Here is a 25,143-nt window from a genome sequence, read left to right as displayed (position 1 = left end):
GCCTATACCTGAAAAAGTTCATCTCATTCTCAAGACAACTGCATTCTACTCTGAAAATGCATACCCTTCACTTTCTTTAATAAACTTCTGTCTTTGCTACTGAAACCTGACTCATTCTTAACTCTCCCTCTCCCCTACTGGGGATTGAATCTATGGGTGCTTTACCACTGAGCTATATCCATGGTCCTTTTTATTTTGTTTATTCATTTGTTTTTTGAGACAGGTTTTGCTAAGTTGCTGAGGCTGGCCATTAACTTAGGATGCTTCTGCATCAGCCTTCAGAGTCACTGGGATTATAGGCATACTCCATTGAGCCAGTCTCTTATATTCTTTTCCGCAACAAGTCAAGAACCTGGAAGGTCCCAGTAAAGGTCTTCTCTGCTGATGGAGAGACTTCCTCAAACCTTTTATGCGGTGACAGTAATGTGGTAACAGTAATATATAAAGAAAAATAAGATGTGTAATTTATTAAAGAAAAAAAAATAAATTCCTTGTCATAATCAACTCCCCGAATATTTTGAAGTCTTTTCAAAGGAGAATGGCCAGTTTAGGGAAAGGGGCCAAAATGTGGTTCAAGATTCTTCCCAGACTTGACGTTAAAGGCGTGTGTTTGCTTATCCCCTAAGTGGCCATTTTGTACATCTACAAGTTCACTGTCAGGAATATAGGAAAAAAGGTTGCCCACTTTCCCTACCAGCGGTGTTTGATGGAAACAGGCACATCTCTGGAGTTACTGTTATTATGTTTTGAAGGGTTTGGAGAACACTGATTAATGAAGCAGTTTCTGATTGATGGGGGAAAAAAAACCTCAGTTATGGTCATCTATCCTTGCTAGAAAATTATGCAATGTGTTATGTAGCAGTGTGTTACTGTAATACCAGATTCGTGGGACCCCAATAGACCTCCAGGAGCTGAATCCGATGCAATCACACAAGAGTCTTTATTGCAAGCTTGAGCCTGGACTCACAACCATTTCCAACACAGCGGTCTGAGGAGTCAGTCCCGCCCCTTAATTCAGTGAGGATTTATAGGTTTTGGGGGGATACTCTACGTGCCACAACATCACAGAGCAAATCATTTCATACTGTGGGAAAATCAAACGACAACTCTTAACATTGATTAGCACATTCACTGGCAGGAACAAGTTGGGTAAGGATGATTGGTTAGTTCAAGTGGTGGATAAATTTGAACTGGTTGGTTTCGGCCTCGAGGGGTTGCAAGAGTGTATATGCTAAACTTACAGGGTTGCCTGATCATGTTATCAATCACTGCTGGGAGTGCTGCTTGGTATTTTAGGTATTTTCCCTGTCTCACTCTGATTGGTTGTTGCTAAGGTCTGAAATTAGGCCTCAGGCATTCTTTTGGTCTTTTCAGGAACTTACATTTGCTGAGTCAAGGACATCTGGTAAGGACAAATGACTCAGCAGAGTAGCTATGTGCCTAGGAAAGGGTTTTCCAAGTACAAGGGCCACCTCCACCCCACCCCTTGGACAGGCCCTGCTCTGAGGTACAGGCTGGTATCTCAAAAATGGAGTCAAATCAGTTTCTCATTACACAATGAATAATTAAAATGAAAAAGAGAGGGACTTGAGATGTGGCTCAGTGACAGAGCACATGCCTAGAATGTGCAAGGCCGTAGGTTCAATCCCCAATACCATAAATAAGAACTGAGGAGCAGCATGCAGTGGTGCATACCTATAATCCAAGCAACTTGGGAGGCTAAGGCAGGAGGATTGCAAATTTGAAACCAGTTTCAGCAACTTAGTGAGTCCTTAAACAACTTAGGGAGACCCTGAAAAGGGCTGGTGATGTGGTTCAGTGGTTACATGCCCCTGAGTTCAATCCCTAGTACCAAAAAAAAAAAAAAAAGTACTGGGTAAATTGTTGGAAGCACATAAAACTTTTAAAATAATAATAATAATAATAATTAAAAATCCAGCTAACAATGAAAAAAATAAAAATAATCTACAACCCACACCTTCACAGTTGAAGTCTATCTCTCTCTTGCACCTCCCTGCCAGTCTCCAAACCATATGCAGAGCATACCTCTCAGTCACTACACCACAGAATGCCCCCTCTGATACATAAATATGATCATCCCATACTCCTCCATCTAACATCCTCCAATGGTTTCCTACCATTCTTGTAATTAAGGTTTAGTTCTTCAACCCTTCTTCCAGAAGCCTTTATAAAGGAATGACCCAGCATTGATTCCTAAGGTGGCTCCTCTGCACTTCCCCTGCTCCCTGCTAATGCTGTGACTCTAGGCTATAGTCATACTGACCACTCAATATCCCAAAGCTTTTTACCACCTCCCACTAAATGCCATGTACTGTGTCTGTTCATCTAGAAGTCTCTTTTGCAGTAAGCCACATAAGAATGGAAAGAGGATATGCATTTCTCATAGAAAATCTCAGTAAATTTTGTGTGACTAGCTGATGACAAGACATGGTTGAAGACAGAAAAGTCAAATTCACCAAAAAAATTCATTTTCTAAATATTGCTTGTATATAGACCAGAGGTCAGTCAGCTACAGCCTATAAGACAAATATGATCAGCCCACTGTTTTGTAAGCAAAAGTTTTATTAGGACACACAGCCATATTTATTCATCGTGCATTGTTTTTGTTTGTTTGTTTGTTTGTTTTGTTTTGTTTTGTGTTTTGGTACTGGGGATTGAACCCAAGGGTACTTAACAACTGAGCCACATCCCCAGCCCTATTTTATATTTTATTTAGAGACAGGGTCTCATTGAGTTGCTTAACACTTCACTTTTGCTGAAGCTGGCTTTAAACTCTCCATCCTTGGGCTCCAGCCTCCCAAGCCACTGGGATTATAGCATGTATCAAGTGCCCAGCTCATTATGTATTGTTTGTAGCTGATTTCATAGTATGACAGCAGAGGTGAGTAGTTTGCATCTCTAAGACAGTTACTAAAGCTTAAAATGTTTTCTATCTGGCCCGTTAAAAAAACACTTTGCCAGCTCCTGATCTAGACCTAAAAAGAGAATAAATAAATAAATTTTATTTCAAGTTTCCAAAGTCCAGCAAATATTAGGAGGGGAAGGGAAAACTGAAAGCTACTAGCTGGGTGATGTTCTCTTAGTACAAGGTATCTTCACTGTCTTAGCTTCCCAATGTTACAATTCTCCTGGCTCTTGAGACGAGGGAAAGAAGGCCACAAGAAATGCAAGTCCCATCAACAGAACTGACTGATATTCAGTGCATATACAGCAAAAGGATAAGAAAAGTAAATCAGGACAGAAAAGCTGGGCTGAGTCACCCATTTTAATAAAAGTCCATCATAGAAATTTAAAATGAATTCTGAGTCACCCAACACTGTTTGTCAAATGGGTGATAAAAAGAACCAGTTATAAAAGCCAAAATGGATATCTGAAACAGCATAGTCCTCTTATATGAGGAAAAAACAAAGTACGTCCCTCCTTAAAAAAGTGTGACTGCCACAATGTGTCCTTTGAAAATTCATTTTTCTAAACTTCAATGAACTTCATGGTTGGGTAACATTTTAAAATCCTCGCCAATATTCAATGGCTTAATTTCCTGAGCTCAGAAAACGTTGTGGTAAGGGAAATAAAAATAATTACCATTACTACTTCTGCAACTATACTTTTTTGTTGTTGTTCCTAGATTGAATACAGGAACTCATGCATACGAAGCACATGTGCAACTTAACTATTTCTCTAGCCCTGCAATAAGACTTTTGAACTGAACATAATGCAGGAGATCACCTATTTTCCCTTCTGAAATACAAAACACAAAAATCAGCATGTATTAGAAATTTATTAAATCACATATCAGATCAGAAAAATAAACTCAAAATATGCTTAAACATGGAAATCTCAAAGCATACTTAAACCAGGCATGGTGGTGCATGCCTGTAATCCCAGTAGCTTGGAAGGCTGAGGAGAATCACTAGTTTAAAGCCAGCCTCAGCAAAATGTGAGGCACTAATAAGCAACTCAGTAAGACCCTGACTCTAAATAAAATACAAAATAGAGCTGGAGGTGTTGTTCAGTGGTCAAGTACCCTTGAGTTCAATCCTTGGTACCAAAAAAAGAAAAAACTCAAAGCATACTTAAAACACATATGCTCAAACACATATGTAGAAAAACTTGGGGCTAGGGTTATAACTTAGTAGTAGAGCACTTGCCTAGCAAGTGTGAAGAACTGGGTTCAATTCTCAGCACTACATAAATATAAATAAATAAAATAAAGATATTGTGTCCATCTAAAACTAAAAAATATATGTAAAAAAGGAAAAACTTGGATACTAATTGCTACAAGATTTAGTTACACAAACATTCACTAAGTGGTAATAGGATAAATTGTAGAGATAAAAAGAAACATGACAGTAATTTTCAAAATCACAGAATCCAGAAAAATAATAATTTTTAAAATATATAATAAAAACTTTCTACTTCACACAGAACTATCTTAACTACAAACACAGAGGACATAATTTGGTATCATACAATCAATCCTGTGGTTAAAAGCAATTACTAGCCAGGCACCATGACACACACCTATAATCTCAGCTACTCAGGAGGCTAAGGCAGGAGGACTGCAAGTTGAAGGCCAGCCTCAGTGTAATTTTTGAAACCATGTCTCAAAAATACAGAAAAAGGGTTGGGAATATAGCTCAGTGATAGAGTATCCCCGAATTCAATCCGCAGTACTGTAAGAAAAAGAAAGAAAGGAAGGAAGGAAAGAGGGAGGGAGAGAAGAATGATTGATTAAAGAAATTATTTTGCTTGAATATCTTTATTTAAAAAATATTAATACAAGAAAAATTTTCCAAAACCATATAAGTGGTAAGTGTACAATCCTCAAAGAATGAAATCAAGTTTAAAATGTCTTAATATATTATCTACTTATAGTTTTTATAAAATAAATCCATTTTATAACTAAGCATAAAACTAGATGAAAGTGGATCTTAGTTAAAACTTAGCAAATTTCTTCCTAGTGATATTTTTTAATTATTCCCATCATAATTTCACCCCATGAGAATTATCCAAGTAATAATATGAAACTTATTCCATGTAAAAGAGTTCTTTGAAAGAGAAGAGCAATGCTACATAGCAAATCAATCTCCAGTCCTTTCTGGTTCCTGTCTCTGTCTTAAGAATTCTGGGGGCTGGGGTTGTGGCTGAGTGGTAGTGCGCTTGGCTAGCATGCCTGACGCACTGGGATCAATTCTCAGCACCACATACAAATAAATAATATAAAGATCCATCAACAAATAAAAAATATTTTTAAAAAAGAGAATTCTGGGGGCTGGGGATGTGGCTCAAGCGGTAGCGCGCTCGCCTGGCATACGTGTGCCCCAGGTTCGATCCTCAGCACCACATACAAACAAAGATGTTGTGTCTGCTGAAAACTAAAAAATAAATATTAGAATTCTCTCTCTCTCTCTCTCTCTATCTATCTATCTCTATCTATCTATCTTTAAAAAAAAGAGAGAGAATTCTGATGAAACAAATGTCTTTATTCTTCGGTGAGGTGTTAGAGAAAGTTGTAATCTTTCATTCCTTCATGCCATGTTATTTATAAAGTATGTCCTACACACATATATACACAAAGCTAAATAAGCTAGTCCTATGTCAATATGTCCCAACTCCATAGACAAAACTAGGGAAATTAACCACTATGGAATGGTCATGGGAATGACATCAGGTAGGCAGGCATGACGTGTGCACCTTCACGATTTGCAGTTACTTCCCCATAGCTTTTCTTATTCCTTCCATTTCCATTCCACTCTGTCCATAAAGATGTGGGGGAGCAAGGGTTGGGGCAAGAATATGGTAAGTAGAGCAGTAAAATCAAGAATAGTAAATAGAATAAGAAAGGAGGATGGCAATGAGCCCAGAAGCAGAGACCAAGAGCGAGTCAATTCCCAAGCTAATTAATTCCCAAGCAAATCCATATTCCATCACATCTTCTTTCCCTCCCTCCAAGTGTTTTCATGATTATTGAACATAGGTAACTCTTGATCATTCAAAGACAATACACTCAATAGATCTCCAGTTTTTCCTCTTTATGGTCACCCTGGATTCCTGACAGCCTTCTTCTTCACAAAACCCAAGACATTTTGTTGAATGGCTATTCCAGATTCTGTGATAGGAACTTACTTGAAAGACAATAATTAAAAGTAATAATTGTTAATAATCATAAGTGCCATGGATTGTGTTAAATGCCTTGATTAATTTCATTTAATCTTCAAGACACCTCCAGAAGTAGACATTATTACACACAAAAATTTTAATGTGACCTGCCTGTGATCCTAGCTACTAGGAAGGTAATTCAGCAAGTATCTATCTCATAAATAAATGTTTTTTTTAAAAAAAGGACTGGTGCTGTATAGCTCAGTGGTAGAGCATCCTGGGTTCAATTCCCAGTACAAGAACAACAACAGAAAAGCAACAACAAACCCTGTGCAAGATAGATGCTGCCTGCAGAAGAAAGGGACAAACTAAATATAAACTAAACTAAACACAGAATGCCTGGGACACTTGTGAACAAGCAACTGTTTGTTAAAAACACAAAATCCCATTTGAATTTGACCTGAAAGACATCTCTTTTGAGCGTCATCTATGATATTGGGATAGTGGGATAAGAAGAAAGAAACAAAAATCAGAGCACATTATCTGCCTCTACACAGCAATATGTAAAGGGGTTCCATATATTTTCCAGCTCTTAGAATAAATGCATTGATAAAGCATCGACCTTAAAAGTAAATCCTAGGGCTGGGAATATAGCTTGGTTATATGTGAGATCCTGGGATCCATCCCTAGTACTGCACCCACCTCCCCTGTTCCCCCACAACCACTGCCAGAAAAAAAAAGAGAATCTGGTAGAAACTGGGAGGCAGATGTCATTCAGACTCAGGGGAGTAAAACATGAGGTATAATATTGACTAATTTCATAAAGTAAGTGGGGCAGCAAGAGAGATTATCCAAAGTTGATGGAACAAGAGCAAAAAAACTACAGGCATATATTTAAAATTCAAAGAAAGATTACTAAAGAGAAACTAAAAAAGGCAATATTAACTATATTATAAAGAACAGAGAGGGATAAGACATGGCTATAACTGAGCTAAATCCTCATCTCTGACAGCCAGAAGGCAATGGCAATGTTAAGAATGTTATCAGCAAATGTAAATACCCCAAGGTCCACAAGAATAGGGAGTAAAACCAGGCTGGGGTAGGGAGCAGGGATTAAGACTAAAAGTGGGAGGGTAGGGCAAGGAGCAGGGCCTGCTGCTTGTCGTGTAGCACACTTGCTTTTTAACCATGTGGATACAGAAATTAGGAATTTTTCTAAATTCTTAAAATTAAAACATAAAATAAACTGAGTCAAATTGAATGAAGAGATTTCAGTTTAAATCTACTTTTGTCACTTCATTAACATAGATCTTTGCAACCTGCCTAATGGAATAGGTTTACCATGTTGTTATGAAATGAATTCCAATAAATAAAATCTTACATTTTACCAGTGGCTTCCATGCTGAGATTAGAAGTAACTGTAAAAAACTTTTTAATTTGAATCCATCCCATTTATTGATTCCTGATTTTAATTCTTGCAATACAGAAGTCTTATTAAGGAAGTTGGGGCCTAATCCCACATGACGGAGATTAAGACCTATTTTTTCTTCAATTAGACACAGGATCTCTGGCTTTATTCCTAGATCCTTGATCCATTTTGAGTTGAGTTTTCTGCACAGTGAGAGATAGGGATTTAATTTCATTTTGTTGCATATGAATATCCAGTTTTCCCAGCACCATTTGTTGAAGAGGCTATCTTTTCTCCAATGCCTGTTTTTGGTGCCTTTGTCTAACACAAGATAATTGTAATTTTGTGGGTTAGTGTCTGTGTCCTCGAGAGTCTACATCTTGGGAATAAATTTTTACCCCTCACACATCAGATAGAGCACTAATCTCTAGGGTATATAAAGAACTCAAGAAGCTAAACACCAAAAAAACAAATAATAAATGGGCCAAGGATCTGAAGAGACACTTCTCAGAAGATGATGTACAGTAAGTACATCAACAAATACATGAAAAAATGTTCATCATCACTAGCAATTAGAGAAATGCAAATCAAAACCACTCTAAGTTTTCATTTCACTCCAGTCAGAATGGCAGCTATTATGCGTACAAACTATAATAAGTGTTGGCAAGGATGTGGGGGGAAAGGTACAATCATACATTGCTGGTGGGACTGCAAATTGGTGCAGCCAATATGGAAAGCAGTAGCAAGATTTCTTGGCAAACTGGGAATGGAACTACCATTTGACCCAGCTATCTCTCTCCTCGGTCTATACCCAAAGGACTTAAAAACAGATATCACAGGGACACAGCCACATCAATGTTTATAGAGCACAATTCACAATAGCCAAACTGTGGAACCAACCTAGATGCCCTTCAATAGATGAATGGATTAAAAAAAAATGTGGCGTATACACACAATGGACTATTAGCAATAAAAGAGAATAAAATCATGGCATTTGCAGGTAAATAGATGGAATTAGAGATGATAATGCTAAGTGAAGTTAGCCAATCCCCCAAAACCAAATGCCAAATGTTTTCTCTGATATAAGGAAGCTGATTCATAGTGGGGTAGGGAGGAAGAACATGGGAGGAATAGATGAACTCTAGATAGGGCAGAGGGGTGGGAGGGAAAGGGAGGAGCCCAGGAGTTAGAAATGATGGTGGAATGAGTTAGACATCATTACCCTAAGTACATGTATGAAGACACAAATTAGTGTGAATATACTTTATATACAACCAGAGATATGAAAAATTGTGCTCTATATATGTAATATGAATTGTAATACACTCCACTGTCATATATAAATAAAAATAATAAAAAGATTATACACTAAAAAAAGAAGTAATATCTATAAGGAAAACAAATGTCAGCTAAAAAAAAATCTGGTCTAAAAACTATCATTTAATACTATATTTACCATATTTAAAATAAAAACAACTTGCTGCAAGTCAATATTATACACAAAAATGTTTCAAAAATATACAGCAAAATGTCTGTATATATACAATCAGCCCTCCATTTGTGGGTTCTGCATGGGTAGATTCAACAAACCTTGAATTAAAAATTTTTTTAAAAAACTGTATCTGTACTGAACATGTACAAACTATTTTATCATTCTTCCCTTAACAATTTGGTATACTAACTATTTACATAGCGTTTACATTCTATTAGACATTATAAGTAATCCAAAGATGATTTTTTTTTTTTTAAAACATTGGACACAATGTCTTTATTTACTTTTTTTATGTGGTGCTGAGGATTGAACCCAGTACCTCACACTTGCGAGGCGGGCGCTCTACAACTGAGCTGCAGCCCCAGCCCTCAAAGATGATTTTAAGTATACAAGAAGATGTGCATAGGTTAGATAAAAATATATAAGACACTTTAGCATCTGCAGAATTTGGTATTGTGAAAGGTCCTGGAACAAATTCCCAGCAGATACTGAAGATCAACTGTATATATGTATATTCTCTCAAAGCTGAAAGATGTGTCATAGCTTTTATTGTTTCTCAGGAAAAAAACTGTGTGTGTAGTATTGAATAAATGAATTCTAAGTATTCTTCCTGCTCTGAAAAAAAAAAAAATGAATTCAAGCAAAAATAATCACTTCCTTTATTTACTTTTGTCTTGGCTATTGGTGACAATGAGTAGGGTGCATTTCATTAGTTTTCTTATTGGGTTTGTTCTTGATTTTGATCAATAACATCTTTTAGCAAGTTCAAGATCTTGTTTTACTCTTTCATGGCTTAAATTTTTGTCTTCCATGTCTTAAAATCGAGCTTTACTCACCTATTCATCCAAACCTATGCATATTTACATACACACAAGGAGCTCTTGCCCATTGGTAAACATGTGAATCACCTCATATTTACCAAAATCAGCAGATCTGGCTGGGTGCAGTGGTGTGCAACTGTAATCTCAGCAATTTGGAAGGATAGGGCAGGAGGATTGCAAATTTCAGGCCAGCCTTGGCAATTTAGCAAAGCCATATCTCAAAATAGAACTAAAAAGGAGTTGGGGATACAGCTAAGTATTAGAGCACCCTAGGGTTCAATCCCTAGCCCCTCCAAACCAAAAACACCAGTCTCAGCAACTTAGCAAGAACCTGTTTCAAAAAAACGGGGAAGGGGGCCACAAGGGTGCTGGGGATATATAGTTCAGTGGGGGTTTTAATCATTAGCACTGCAAAACAAAAACAAAAAATAACACATCAGCAGATCTGCCAAAATCAGGTCAGTCCAGCGCCAAAAATATGAAAATAAGTATATTTCACTAGACAGGAATTTGAGATCAGTGTATGAAGAATTAAGTAGCCATAAACTGTTGAGAACCACAGCCGAAGGGGCCCCAGCAAACTTCCAGCTGCCAGCTGATGATTGGCTCACAGCGGCCCCAGCAAACTTCTAGCTGCCAACTGATTGGCTCCTCTGCGGTGATGCTCATTGGGTTGTTTCCCTGCCCTTTCAGACCACAGAGCTGCTCATTGGGGGACTTTTTTTGGCTCTGCCCACCTGACCCAGCCAATCGGCCTCAAGAGCAGGAGGGGGGGGGGAGGGGGGGGGGGCAGGGGGGGGGGTAGGTTGAGAGGCTTGTGGGAAGCCGGTGGTGGCAGTTGGGCTCTGAGGGTTTTTCCTGAGGAGCTGTGTGGTGTGGTGTGTGTGTTCTAAAAATAAAGTTCGTTTCTTTGGACAAGTGGCTCCTGAATTGTGCCCAACCAGACTGCGGCAATAAACTCCTGCAAAAATGGTTCAGGTCAAGTAAACATGCATAATTTTTGTGATATCAATAAATAGTATGATATTTAACATAGTTATGACTAAAGAAATCCTAGAAAACCGTGTCAATAGATAATCAACAATTATTCAAGATAAGTGTGGTTAACCTGAAAACATCTGATGAACATAACATAGAAAAAAGGATCTCACTGTAAATACATAGAGGAAAAGCAATATTCAGGGGACCATATACTGGACTTCTATTCTCATATAAGAGGTAATGACCCTGGGCCCTTGCTCAGTGATAGGTTGAAGACAGGCATGCTTCTCCACAAGTGGCATGGCAATGGCCTGAAACTGCTGAGGGATTAAAAAAAAACAAAAAAAAACACACACACAAAAAAAAACAACCACAAATGCAAAAGGCAAATGTGAGTATACTAGCAGAGAAAGATAAGATTAATAGTTTCTGGATCCCTGAACCACTTGGAAATAGAATGAAGTACTAGGACATTCATTATGCTCCTTTATTTTTTTATTTTTTGGTACTGGGGATTGAACTCAGGGGCCCTCAACCACTGAGCCACATCACCAGCCCTTTTTATATTTTGTTTAGAGACAGTGATTCACTGAGTTGCTTAGCATCTCCCTAAATTGCTGAGGCTGCCTTTGAACTCATGATCTCCTACATCATCAGCTTCTGGAGCCGCTGGGATTACAGGTATGGGTCACCTAGCCCCAGCTATTAGGCTCTTAAAGGATGACATTGTTTATTTCTACCAGTCTTTTTGATGGCAGTCCTTGTTATCCTTTTAAGTATCCTAGTTCTAATTTTGATCATCTGAGAAAACCAACATCATTCTACTCTGCAAAAAGAAGAAAGAGCTCATGTTTGTCATGGAATAAACTATTATGAAAAAAATAAAAAGAATTTAATTCAAGAAAAGTGTATAACAAACACAATTTCTGTCCTCATATTTTCCTCCTAAAATGGACCAGTCTTCTCCATCCCCAGCAAATGGCACAACCATCCATTTGCCCAGTTTTTCAAACCCAAAGCCATGAAGTCATCCTTGATTTCTTCTTTTTCTTTGGTCCTCACATCTGACCCGCTTGAAGTCTGACCTACCAGAAGTCCCATCAGAGCCACCTCCAGAATCCATCCTGAAATAAAACTCTCTATCTCTCTGGCCACCATTCTACCCCAAACTATTTCCACTACCTTCTGTTCAAGTACTACAACAGCCCAGCTGGTTTTCCTGCTTTTACTTCAGTCCCTATACCGTAGTATCCAAAGACTAGGCAGAGTGATCTGCATGAAATATAAAGCAAATAATTTTTCTTTCCCCGTGCAAATTCTTCCAAAAGCTCCCACTTTCAGATTAAAAAAACAAAACAAAAAAAACTACATAATCCTTCCATTGATTTCCCCCCCCCCGCCCCCCTGGGGATTTAACCCAGGGGTACTTAACCATGAGCCACATTCCCATTCCTTTTTATTTTTCATTTTGAGAAAGTCATATGCTAAGGGTCTTGCTAAATTGCTGAGGCTGGCCTAGAACTTTCAAGAACTCAACCTCCTGAATCCCTAGAATTATAGGAGTGTATCACCAAGCTGGCTTTTCCATGGATTTCAAGACACTGTTATTCTAGCTCCTGAGACCTTTCTGTCCCTGTCTCACTTAGCTTCTCTCATGCTCTGCCCCATATAGGTCATGCTTGTGCTCCTTTGTGGCACTATGAATTTATCTGGAGCTGCCTGGAATGATCTTACCTCATATCTGGCCTCATGGGTCCCCAGAGAGACTCCCTTCTGCATTCACTCTATCCCACCCCATTCTGCAAGCAAGTTATTCAGGTTATTTCCTTCATAGCACTTTTTATGATCTAATAAAAAAAATTAACCTATGCTTTCATCTGTTACTTCATTCCCCCACATTGGATAGGATATACATTTCCAGAGAACAGGAATCTCACTTCTCTTGCTTGCTAATGTATCTAAGAATCCTAAAACACTGCCTGTGAGAAATTCAAGAAAAACTGAATCTCACCTGGACACACCGGCCTATGGCTGTAATTCCAGCCCAGCTACTCAGGAACTGGGGCAGGAGGCTTTTAAAAAGTTCCATAGCAGCCTTGGCAAGTTCAAGGACAATCCTGGTTAACTTGCAAGACCTTACCTCAAAATAAAAAATAAAAAGGGCTAGGAGATGTAGCTCCACGGTAAAGCACTCTGGTGTTCACCCCCAGTGCCCCTCCCCTCTGCCAAAAAAAAAAAGAAGTTGAATCTCCAACAAGGGTCCCAAGTGGTACACTGTGCCTAAAATTTTATGAACTCTGTGTTCTTGGAGGAACCCTGATCTTTGTGGCCCTTACCTTGGTGGCATTTTACTGTTTGGATAAACAGGTTCCTATCCTATGGAAAGTCATATTTTGCTGCTGAGACCTACAGTCATAGCAAGTATCAATCAATTAGGACTGGTCAGGATGACTATCCTTCATTTACATAAAACTAATCAATCAGGATTAAGCTTCAAGCATACCTCATTTGCATAGGCAGTGGGAGCTGGGGCAGGAACTTTCTCTAAAATACTCCCTCACCCAACCTAGTTCCTTCTAGATATACTTTCCTTTTTTAGTACCAATGGCTGCTTCTTCCCGGTTTGCAAACTTTTGGGGGGACTGTGGGAATGGGGGATAGTTGTTGCTGGGGATTGAACCCAAGGCCTCACACAAGTTTAGCAAGAGACCTTTGGCTGAGCCACACCCACCACATACCACCACCATTCATTCCCCTCCCCCCTTTTTTTATACAGTCTTGTTAAATTGACCAGGCTGACCTCAAACTTATGTTCCTGCTGCTTCAGCTTCCTCAGTACCTGGGAGACTGAGGGGTTGGCTACCACACCAGGCTATTTTCTTTCCTTGCGTCTTCCCCTTTCTTTTCTTTTCTTTTTTTTTTTTTAATTTAAATAAGGCCTCCCATTTTTCTTGTATTTTATTGTGATTTTTGTTATACCTGTCACCTAGAATACATTTAATAAATATTTGTAAATAAATTAATATGTTTACATAAACTATTTGTCTTTTAAAGTTCTTAAAAACTTAAAAAATGTCAGTAACATTTTTCTATATTTCTATATTTCATATTTTCTATATCATTTAATAATCCAAAATGGTAGGGCCTAAAAATGTATATTATAACATGGGACTAAAATCAGAAGGCCTGGGCTGGGGCTGGGGCTCAATGGTAGAGTGCTCACCTAGCATGCATGAGGCACTGGGTTCGATCCTCAGCACCACATAAAAATAAAAAATAAAGATATTGTGTCCACCTAAAACTAAAAAATAAATATTAAAAAAATAATTTAAAAAATCAAAAGGCTTAATTGAAGTAGACCAATCCACAAACTGTACCTATAACATCCCCATATCAAAATTCTTCTTGGACTGGGGTTGTAGCTCAGTGGTAGAGTGCTTGCCTTGCATGCCTGAGGCCCTGGGTTCGGTCCCCAGCACTACATAAAAATAAACAAATAAAGATATTGTGTATCCATCTACAACTAAAAAGAATATTTAAAAAAAAAAAAAAATTCTTCTTGCTAGCCATGAGTGGTAGAGTATGCCTGTAGTGCTAGAGCATCCAAGCAATTTGGGAGGTTGAGACAGGAGCATGGCAAGTTTAAGGCCAATCTGGGCAATTTAAGGAGACCTTGTCTCAGAATAAAAAATAAAAAGGGCTAGGGATATGGCTCAGTGATAAGTGCCTCTGGGCTTAATCCTCAGTACCAAAATAAAAAATCAAAACAAAAACTTTTACTTTGATTACAGAGGGATGAGGGGCAGGTACTGTTAGAAAGGAAACAAAGGTAGGGGATGGGAAAGGTGCCAATGTGAGTTTATTCCTATGGGCACTCCTTCTTGAAGGGCACCTGACTACAAGAGAATTGTTGGTGAGGAATGCTCCCAAAAGCTACTTTGTATAATCAGCAGAGAGACTAATTATCACAAACTTCTCTCCCTAGACATAAGCACATTCCTTCCACCCACTATTGATACCTAAGTCTTCATAACCCCCTGTATTGTTACTTCTCTAGGTTTTAAAGAGAATCTTTGACTGTGTCCCATAAATGTATGGTTCTGTTGCTGAACTGCTACTTAAATGTATTTTAAAAGGCTCTGAGAGTACCTTTAATTGATTAGTTTGTGTACAGTTTGGTGGAGAGAGGAGAGAATAAATGAATATGGTAAGGAGAAAATGAAATGACATCAAACTGGGGGCAGAAACTCCATTTTGAGGAGTTCATTGTCTAGAATATTAAGGGATTTATTTGTGTATTTAACTCATTATGCCACACCCAACTGTCCCCCAGAATAACACAGTTTAAAAAAAAAATTACTAATCTCTAAAATAAGGATGAAATAAGGCGAGATTGAAGAAGTAAGCAGGATAGGATAGTGGATTTTAAGAAAGACAAAGTCTAGGGGTAATAGCACAGTGGTGGATCACTAGCCTAGCATGCGGAAGACCCTGGATTCACCCCCAGCACCACAAAAACAAACACATAATTAAAAAAAAAAAAAAAAAATTAAAGAGAAAAATAAGATTATAGCCTAGGTACTATAATCCCACATTTATTAACTGATGAGACTATTTACTTCTGAGATTTAATAACAGAAAATGTAGTTAACTTGGGAATAGTTTTAATCAAAAAGCAAGTGCTAGACATAGCTAGCATTTGCCTTTCTCTGTACTATATTTATTATAATTCCAACTTGCTAAATTGATATGTCTTCCAGAACATAGTCCCACAACACTTAACACACCATAGTCCTCCTATTCTGTCTCTACAATAACACAGATCTCTCAAAGAAGAGAGGGGAGGAAAAAAAAAATTTAATTATCCAATTTTTCCAATAGGAGGAAAAGATCTACCTAGCAGTGACTAGCCACAAGATTATTAAAAAAAAAAAAAAAAAGAAAGAAAATAAAAAAAGACTGCACAGGAAATATTTTAAATTAATCTTAAGAATGAATCTTCGCAAGTCACAGCATAACCTGGAGTTTTTTTTTGTTTTTTTGTTTTTTTTCAGATGGGAAGAAGCAAGAAGACCTCAGAATATTTTATACAATTTATTTTGCTAATACTGAAGGGAAATCAAACAAGACTGCAGGTTGTAGTTAGTAAAGAAGATGAAGAAGAGGCAAATGTAGATACTTTACTATTTACTATCACATTTTTACCTCAGCCTCTGTTCATTTTCACTATCCTTTAAAACTCCCTATTATTTCATTCCCTGAATCACAGCATATATGTTGAAGAAAGCTCTTAAGAGAGGACAGTTGGCAACAATGGAACAAATGTAATTAACTCTTGTGGATGAGAACTCCCCTCAAGTACTCAAATCCTGGGCTCTGCACAAGTGAATCAACCAGACTTTGCATTTTCTTACAAGAAATTCACATGTATCTTATGTATCACAACCCATGTAATACATGTACCACATACCTGAGAAAGATCAGCAGTACTGTGGCTTGACAATGATAATCCAGCTGTGCTGATGTTTATTATGAATTATGGATATACCTTTCAAATTACTGTTCTGCAGTATTAATTCCTGGTGAAGGTGAGCTGGGGGAGAAAGCAGACAATGCTGCTTCATGATAATATTTAGTAAAAAAATGAGATGGGAATGCATTGAAACAGCATTCTAGAGACCATGGAAACCTGTGGCCCCAGGGAACGGTACTTTGTCCTATGGAGCTGCTTCTGAAGGAATGCCTATGACCAGCAAAGTCAGAAATACTGACTTACAGCCACTCTTAAATCTCCCTGATGGGCTGGGGTGTAGCTCAGTGGTAGAACACTTGCCTAGCGTCTGGGTTCAATCCCCAGCCTCACCAAAAATTTTTTTAAATGTAATCTTAAAATCATTGCTGACTAGAGCAGGCTAGAAAACTACTGAGTGGCCATCTGTTATGAAAAAGTTTGGCAAATGTACTTAATACTCTATAGTCAAAAAGAAAAGCATGGAAAACAGACAAACTGAGCTTTTGAGTGGCCCAGGAGAGGAAGGCTTGTGTCACATGTGTTCATAAGTTATAAGGTGACTGGCAGACACATATCACAATTGTTCATTTCAACTGCAATCCACCTCACAAACAGAAGTGAATTCTCCTACTTACATCAAATGGAGCAGAACTTGACTGTGCATTCTGATTACATGGTTCCCTGAAGCAGTCACTAAAAGGAAGTAAAAGACCCATGGCAATGATCCGTGAGCAAAATTTCTCTGCTTCTTCTGGAGGCCCGTTCTCTTGCTGGCTGAACAGCTTCTCCAGCAGAGTTCGCCCTGCGGATGAAACACGGTCATTAGGCGGGAATACTGGTAGATCACCTGGCTAGTAGCTCTCCAGGGAAGGGAGGAAGCAAACACAGCAGCACCGTTTCCAAGACTACTGACATGCGCAGAAAGGAGCCTCTCAAACCCGGCAAAACTGCGATCTGAGGCCTGAGACACCACATAGGAAAGGGCAGCAGGGGGTTCCTCTCCCATCCCAATAAATAACTCCTACCTTGAAAAGGAATGCCCCAAGTTACCAGCTGTACATCCTTCCTCTAAATGAACACCCTCCCCTTTTAGATTTAATTAGCAATTCTACTTTCTTTCTTTCTTTCTTTCTTTTTTTTGTTTACCGTTAAGAGAGTTCTCTAAGCAAGCCCTTAGTAACCCAAAGAGCCACCATTTCGGCTTAGAAATGTCAGTGACTGACATTCATAGTCTCAGACCTGGCAATGGGGTAGGATGAGGAATGAAGACACTAACCAGACAGGCAAAGACAGCTACCCATGAAAAAGGAATGAGAGTTTTCTAAGGAAATTGCTTTCAAGTGCTTCTCGGAAGTGTAATTCTATAATGAGTCTAGATTTAAGGGACTTTTATTATTATTTCCCTAAAAGAGACAGAAGAAGAGAGATACAGTGAGAGGACACCGGCCAAGGACCCTAGAGGACATGTGTCCCCCCTTCCAAGGTTCTCAATCTTGGCTGTGTTAGCAAAAGAAGATGAGGTTTTGATAAAAAGGAAAAAGAAGGTTTACTGATTTGCTACCAAAGGAGAAACATAGGAGACTCCTGTCCCAGAGGCTGTGATTCTGCCCATCAGGGAGAACACAGAGTTTTTAAAGACTCACTCCTGGTGTTCCTGTGGGGGAATGTGATTCACTTGTTAATTTGGGAGATAGTGATTTCTTAAGATGTTTCTGGCCCTATCCCAGAAGTCTGAATTACTTTGTTCCTATGGTGGGTGTGTGCTGTAAAGCAGATGAATGGGAAAAAAGGTAATCTTGTTCCCCTGCCCCCAGGTTGTGGAAGGAGAGAGGGAGAAGAGGAAAAGAAAACATGCTCATTTTACAATCAGCCTCAATGGGAGATCAGCAAGGGTTATATTTGAAGTATGAGGTGGGTCACCATTACATTAGATCACCTGGGGAAAACAGAATTGTTGAAAGCCTGGGTATTTTATTGGTCAACAGTTGATTTTGCCAGATGTGAGAACCATAGATGCAATTCCTAATCTATTTTTGACATTACTAACTCTCTATTCTTCAAAAATGTATGTACCTTGTGTCTGCATTCATAAACTACAGCAAAGAAAATGCAAAATCTCAGGGTCCCTTCCAGGGTCACAGCTGCTCCTCGGTTCTTGCACTAATGCTGTCCCTCCCTCTAATTTATAATTAGTTTATTATTTTTCAACTTTAGATAAAAATTACTGATCCAGAAAAGCCTTCAATGACCTCCTTCCATACCCTTTTGTAACCCTTAATAAAAGCTCCTTTAGATAACGATTTTAATTAATGAAGTGATTGTGAAACCTTTTATTTTTTAAATGTCTATTTGTAACAATGGTCCACATTATGCTTTGAATATAGCCCTTGCTGCTCTGCCACTGTTGACTTCTTTTTAAAATGGACACATTTAATTCTCTTCCTCTCTCCTGGCTCCTCCCTATTCTCCCCACCCCACCCCAGCCCCAGCCCAATCTCAAGGGAAACAGGATTACCTTTCTTCCTGTTGTAGCCAGAGTTATCTGTCCTTGAGCACACACCCACCACTGGAACAAATTAATTCAGATTTTTGGGATAGCACCAAAAAATCACAGAAATGACTATCTCTGCCAGACACAGGGGCACACACCTGTAACACCAGTGAATGGGGAGGCGATTTCAAAGTCAGCCTCAGCAACTCATTGAGAGGCCCTAAGCAACTTAGTGAGACCCTGTGCCTAAATAAAATATAAAAAATGGGATGGGAATGTGGTTCAGTGGTTAAGTGCCCCTGGGTTCAATTCCCAGTATAAAATTAAATTGAAATAAAATAAAAGAATTGTTCATAGGTATACTTTTCTGGATTTAGTCAGGCTACCTATTATATATATATATATATATATATTACCTAGAGAAATTATCACCTCAATCAAGACAGTGAACATTTCCTTCAACCCCAAAGTTTTTAATGCCACTTTGTAAGCTTTCCCTATTTTTGCCTCTATCCCCAGAAAACCATTGATCTACATTCCATGAACATAGATAACTTTTTATTTTATAGGGTTTTATGTAAATAAAATAGTCTTTTTTTTTTTTTNTGGTAGCATGGTGATTGAAAACCAGTCAGTTGCTTCTATAGCTTAAGCTCATAGCTGCTTCCTCTCCTGAACACATTTCTTGAAGTCTAGTGATAGAATCCATGAATTCTTAGTGGAAAAGATGGAGCAGAAAGTAAAGAAAAAATTATTAAAAAAAAAAAAAAAAAGAAAGAAAGAAAGAAAAGAAGAAATGACTATCTCCCAAATTAACGAGTGAATTATAACTCTGGACAGAACATATGGAATGTAACCTTTGAATCATCTCTTTAAAAGCTCATCTTGATGGGCAGAATCACAGACTCTGGAACAGGAAGGAGTCCCATGTGTTTCTCCTTTGCTAGCAAACAATAAACCATTTTCCTTTTTCTCAAAGCCATGTTCCATATTGTTTGATTGGCATCAGGGACAAGGACCAAACTTTCAGTAACAGTGTCTTACTTCAATTGTAAACTGACAGTTGGTATATATCCTGCAAATCTGGCCACTTGCATGTAAAAAGCATTGAAAAATATTTAGAGAAATTCTGGATGCATACAATGCTCTGACTCTGTGATGCAGATTCATTCACATCATGAGTCAGAATGTAGCAGAGGAATTGTCCTTCCACTTCTTCTGTCCCCATCCCCTGAGTCCTTTTGCCTTGTATTCTAAATTCTAAAGAGTGGCCTCACTGGGCTGGGGATGTGGCTCAAGTGGTAGCTCGCTCGCCTGGCATGCATGCGACCCAGGTTCAATCCTCAGCACCACATACAAACAAAGATGTTGTGTCCGCCAAAAACTAAAAAATAAATATTAAAAAAAGAGTGGCCTCACTTAAATAGTTCAGATAGTTCAAATATTAACTGCTGAAAAACCAGCCTCTACCTCAGAGCAAAGCCTGTCCAAGGAAGGGAGCTTGACCCTTGTCCTTGGAAAGACCTACAGAGCACTCCTAGGCACATACCCACCCTGCTGAGTTGTTTATCTACAAATAACAGGAGAGATCTGCTGTGTGAGGTGTCCCTGACTCAGTCAGGCTAGGTGGGGACCCATAGCAACCCCCTAGCAACCACCAATCAGCATGAGACAGGGAAAATATCTGGGATGCCAGATGACCCTCCCAGTAGTTTGTGGTGGTTGATAACATGTTGGGAAACCATGTAGTTCAGTTCAAATGAATCCCCCTCTTGTACTAACCAATCACCTTTACCCAACTTGTTCCCGCACAGTGAATGTGCTAATCATGTTTTAGAGATGTTTTATGATTTTCCCGAGGTGTGTGATGATTTGCTAAGAGATGCTATGATGTATGTGAAGTCCCTGCTTTCCCCCCAAGAGTGTATGAAACTGCTGCAAACCCTGGGCCTCTCAGCGTCACCAGTTGCTGTGTGTGCTCGCGGAGGACCGAGCTAGCTCGCAATAAACACCTCTTTGCTGTTTACATAGATCTTGGTCTATGGTGGTCTTTTGGGGGTCCTGAATTTGAACATAACACATCATGATAAAGAACCAATGCCTGAGGAAAGGGTGAATTTTTCTCACCTGTCAGCCTTTCTAGGGGAACTTAATTAACCTTGGGCCCCTACCTATTGGATTGTAAATAGCTGTCTCTAGGAGTTTGAATACTCCCTCTTGAAATGTAAACACCCATGTGTGAGGCTTTCAAGGCCAGAAATCCTATAGATGCCTGTGAAAAGAGTCATTTCTTCTTATACACATAAGTTTCTAAATTCTATAGGAATGTAGTTACATCATTTAATTGCTATGCCAACTAACTGCTATCTAAACTATAACTTCATAGGCTTAGTTCTTAAAAATATAGCTCTGAGGGAGGTAAACTCAAGTTATCTTGAGTTACTGCTACCTGTGGTGAAATCCACTAAGCAAGTGTTTTACTGTCTTTGTTCTACACCAGTGAACTACTTATTCTAAATTCTGTGCTTGGTCTTTGGTCTCATAGGCCAAGAATTAAAACTCACTACGTTGTAATGGTTAAGAAATGATGTCAAATTTCCTATAAAATACCCATGTAATCTCAGCCTTGTGCCCAGAACTTCAGAGTACTAGTTCATCTCGGTCTGCAGATGTAAATAAACCTGAGTTCTCCAACCCTCCCAATGGTGCTTGGTCTCTTGCTGAGCATAATTTCCAAAACATATTTACTTTAAGTCCCCAATTAATGCTGGGCAGGGTGCTGCATGCCTATAACCCCAGTGACGGGAGAGACTGAGGAAAGAGGATTGCAAGTTCTAGAGCTGCCTCAGCAAATTAATGAGGCCCTTAGCAATTTAGCAAGAATCCAGTCTCAAAATAAAAAATAAAAAGGACTGCCAATGTAGCTCACTGGTAGAGCACCCCTTGATTCAATTCCCAGCACAAAAACCAAACAAAAAGCCTCAAGTAAGTACAATGCTCTTCTACATTCTCATCTAAGCCTTTACCCTCCAATACAATTTCATACATTCTCATCCCTGCCAACCCACTCTTTCCAAAAATGAAATGATCTTCTCAAATAACTTGAGAAAAATGGAAGAATTTGAGACAAAGTGCAAGTATGCAAAAGCACCTGCACCCATCATCCTCTTTTCTTTTTCCTTACTGTGCAAACAGACCCAGCAATGAACAAAAAAGCAAGTTCTTCCCTTGTGTTCTAGATGTACCTCCTTGTTGCATGCTCAGAACTGCACTTCTTTATCTATCCCTCCTCAATTCTGTACCCTGGGCATCTCCCTCTTTAGTGAACATTCTGAATATCACATAAACACGCATTAAAACAAATCCCAGGCTGGGCATGTAGCTCAGGGGTTAGAGTGCTTTGCTAGCACATGTTTGGCCCTGGCTTTGATCCCCAGCATGTAAGTGCAAGTAAGCCAATGTCTCATTTCTTGGCTTGCTTCACATAAAAACTACCAGCAGGAATTATCTACACTTACTACCTTCACTCCTCATTCCTGGTCAGCCAATTCTAATATACACACTACACGTCTGTATGTTTAAAATTTTCATAATAAAATATCTTAAATCTTAAGATTAAAAATATGTAATGGACTAGGAGCAGTTGTACATGCCTATAATCCCAGCTACTCAGAAGCCTGAGGGAGGAAGATCAAAGTCTAAGGCCAGCCTGATCAATTTAGAGAAACCCTAACCCTATCTCTCTCTCTCTCTCTTTTTTTTTTCTTGGTGCTGGGGATGGAACCCGGGGTCTTGTGAATGTGAGGCAAACACTCAGTTGGTAACTGAGCTATATATCCAGCCCTCTTAACCCTATCTCAGAGTTAAACAACAACAACAACAAAAAGCTGGAGATGCAGCTCTTCAGTAAAATGTCCCCCTGGGTTCAATCCCCAGTGACACACACACACACACACACACAAAGAATACAATGTTTGCAGTAAGGATATGAAGTTATTTTCTAGGATTTGCACTTCACTATATGACCCTGAACTCCTCTTTTTCTGTCAAGGAAATATAATTTGACCAATGGGGAAGAATAAAGAGACACACAAACTTCTGTTTCTTTTCAAGAAACTCCTACTCCTACTAAATAGGATGTACTGAATCTAAATTGTGGAGAATGAACTGGTTTTCTAAACCAAAACTTGCTTCTTTTTTTTTTTTTTTTAAATTTTTTGAGAGAGAGAGAGAGAGAGAGAGAGAATTTCAATATTTATTTTTTAGTTTTTGGCGGACATAACATCTTACATCTTTGTTTGTATGTGGTGCTGAGGATCGAACCTGGGCCGCACGCATGCCAGGCAAGCGCGCTACTGCTTGAGCCACATCCCCAGCCCCACATATTTATTTTTATATATATATATATATATATATATATATATATATATATATATATATATATATATGTAATTCTTTTTTAATTATTCTAATNCTTACAAAGTGGCATTAAAAACTTTGGGGTTGAAGGAAATGTTCACTGTCTTGATTGAGGTGATAATTTCTCTAGGTAATATATATATATATATATATATAATAGGTAGCCTGACTAAATCCAGAAAAGTATACCTATGAACAATTCTTTTATTTTATTTCAATTTAATTTTATACTGGGAATTGAACTCAGGGATACTCTTCCCCTGAACTATATCTCCAGCCCTTTTTGCTTTTTATTTTGAAACAGAATCTCCCTAAGTTGCTTGGGGCCTCATTAGTTGCTGAACCTTTGACTTTCTATACTTTCAGCCTCCTGAATTGTTGAGATTACAGTTGCGGGCCACTGAATCTGGTCTTCTTCTTCTTCTTTTCTTTTCTTTTCTTCTTCTTCTTTTTTTTTTAATAATTTTTTCTTTACTTTCTGAATCTGGTCTTCTTCTTTTCTTCTTCTTCTTCTTCTTCTTTTCTTCTTCTTCTTCTTCTTCTTCTTCTTCTTCTTCTTCTTCTTTTTTTTTTTTTTTTTAATAATTTTTTCTTTACTTTCTGCTCCATCTTTTCCACTAAGAATTCATGGATTCTATCACTAGACTTCAAGAAATGTGTTCAGGAGAGGAAGCAGCTATGAGCTTAAGCTATAGAAGCAACTGACTGGTTTTCAATCACCATGCTACCATTTATTAAGCTATAGCCTTGGACAAGTTACCCAACCTCCCTTATCAGTTTCCTCATCCCCCACTCACCTTTACCTTTTTTTTTTTCCTCTGCTGAGGATGAACCCAGCACTTCAAGCATGGTAGGCAAGCACTCTAACCACTTAGCTATATCCACAACCCTGTTTCTTTATCTCTAAACAGAAAAATAATCATTCTCATTACCTCTTAGGGTTCTGAGAATTATCCCATTAAGTCCCAAGTTTTCAATTTAATGAATATTTAAACAAAATTGACACAAATGCATTAAAATAGGTTGGAAATTATAATCTAGAGCTCTATGTATGATTACATTCATAGATAATATTATACTTTGTGAGGTATTATGCAATTATACATTATATACTATAAGCTTTCATAGGTGTCCCACTTCTGGAACAATGGGACAAAATAGCTAAAACAATTTTTCTTAACAAGCATCACATAAAGACCATAAAAGGCCATCATTTTTGTTGTCAGGATACATTTCAAATGCTCTGTACTTATGTGGTAAATAAATTTTGTTTCAACTGAAAGACTTAAAGAATATGAAAAAGTTTGATAATAAGTAATCACAGACTAAGCTATCTTCATTTACCAAGATTTTTTGTTTTTGTTTTACATTCAGTATATATATATATATATATATATATATATATATATTTTTTTTTTTTTGTTACAGATTTTTAAAATAGTTTAGTAGACGTTTAACAAGACTTTTAATACCTGCTTGCTAGAATTCCTAACTCTGGTTAAGAAAAAGTTTGTATTATTTGTTTTACATAGGTTTATGTTAAAAATAATATTCATTCAACAACAGTCAGGGAAATTATTAAAGTCTACAGTTACTTCAGCATTAATTCTTTCTAACTCTTTGCATATATATTTCCACATCATAGTTAATAAAAAGTAAAGCATGTAAATTCAGCCTTGCAGTCATATACTAGCTCTAAGTATTCCTCTTATCTTGATAAGCAAAAAATCACAGTTAGATAAATATGGAAATAGTAGCAATAGGAAAAAAAAGAGAGAATTATTTATCATGACAACAAATTCATGAATCCTTTTGTGCAATGAAATAAAATCATTCACCCCTGCACTGGAACTCTACTGGGCCTGTGCCCATTGACACCATAAAATATAGAAAATCTTT

General features: G+C 38.1%; 1 protein-coding gene across 1 annotated transcript in view; it reads right to left on the bottom strand.

The window, feature by feature from the left end:
* Fmn2 (formin 2) overlaps positions 1–25,143 on the bottom strand; it is a 352,705-nt gene that overhangs the window by 297,181 nt on the left and 30,381 nt on the right. The window contains 1 exon segment of the mRNA XM_015483532.2: positions 16,970–17,136. Within this exon segment, the coding sequence (XP_015339018.1) occupies positions 16,970–17,136 (167 nt within the window).

This window comes from Marmota marmota, unplaced genomic scaffold, assembly GCF_001458135.2.
Source record: "Marmota marmota marmota unplaced genomic scaffold, marMar, whole genome shotgun sequence".
Taxonomy (NCBI): Eukaryota; Metazoa; Chordata; class Mammalia; order Rodentia; family Sciuridae; genus Marmota; species Marmota marmota.
The sequence above is the reverse complement of the archived record's forward strand: the minus strand, read 5'-3'. Positions and strand labels throughout refer to the sequence as shown.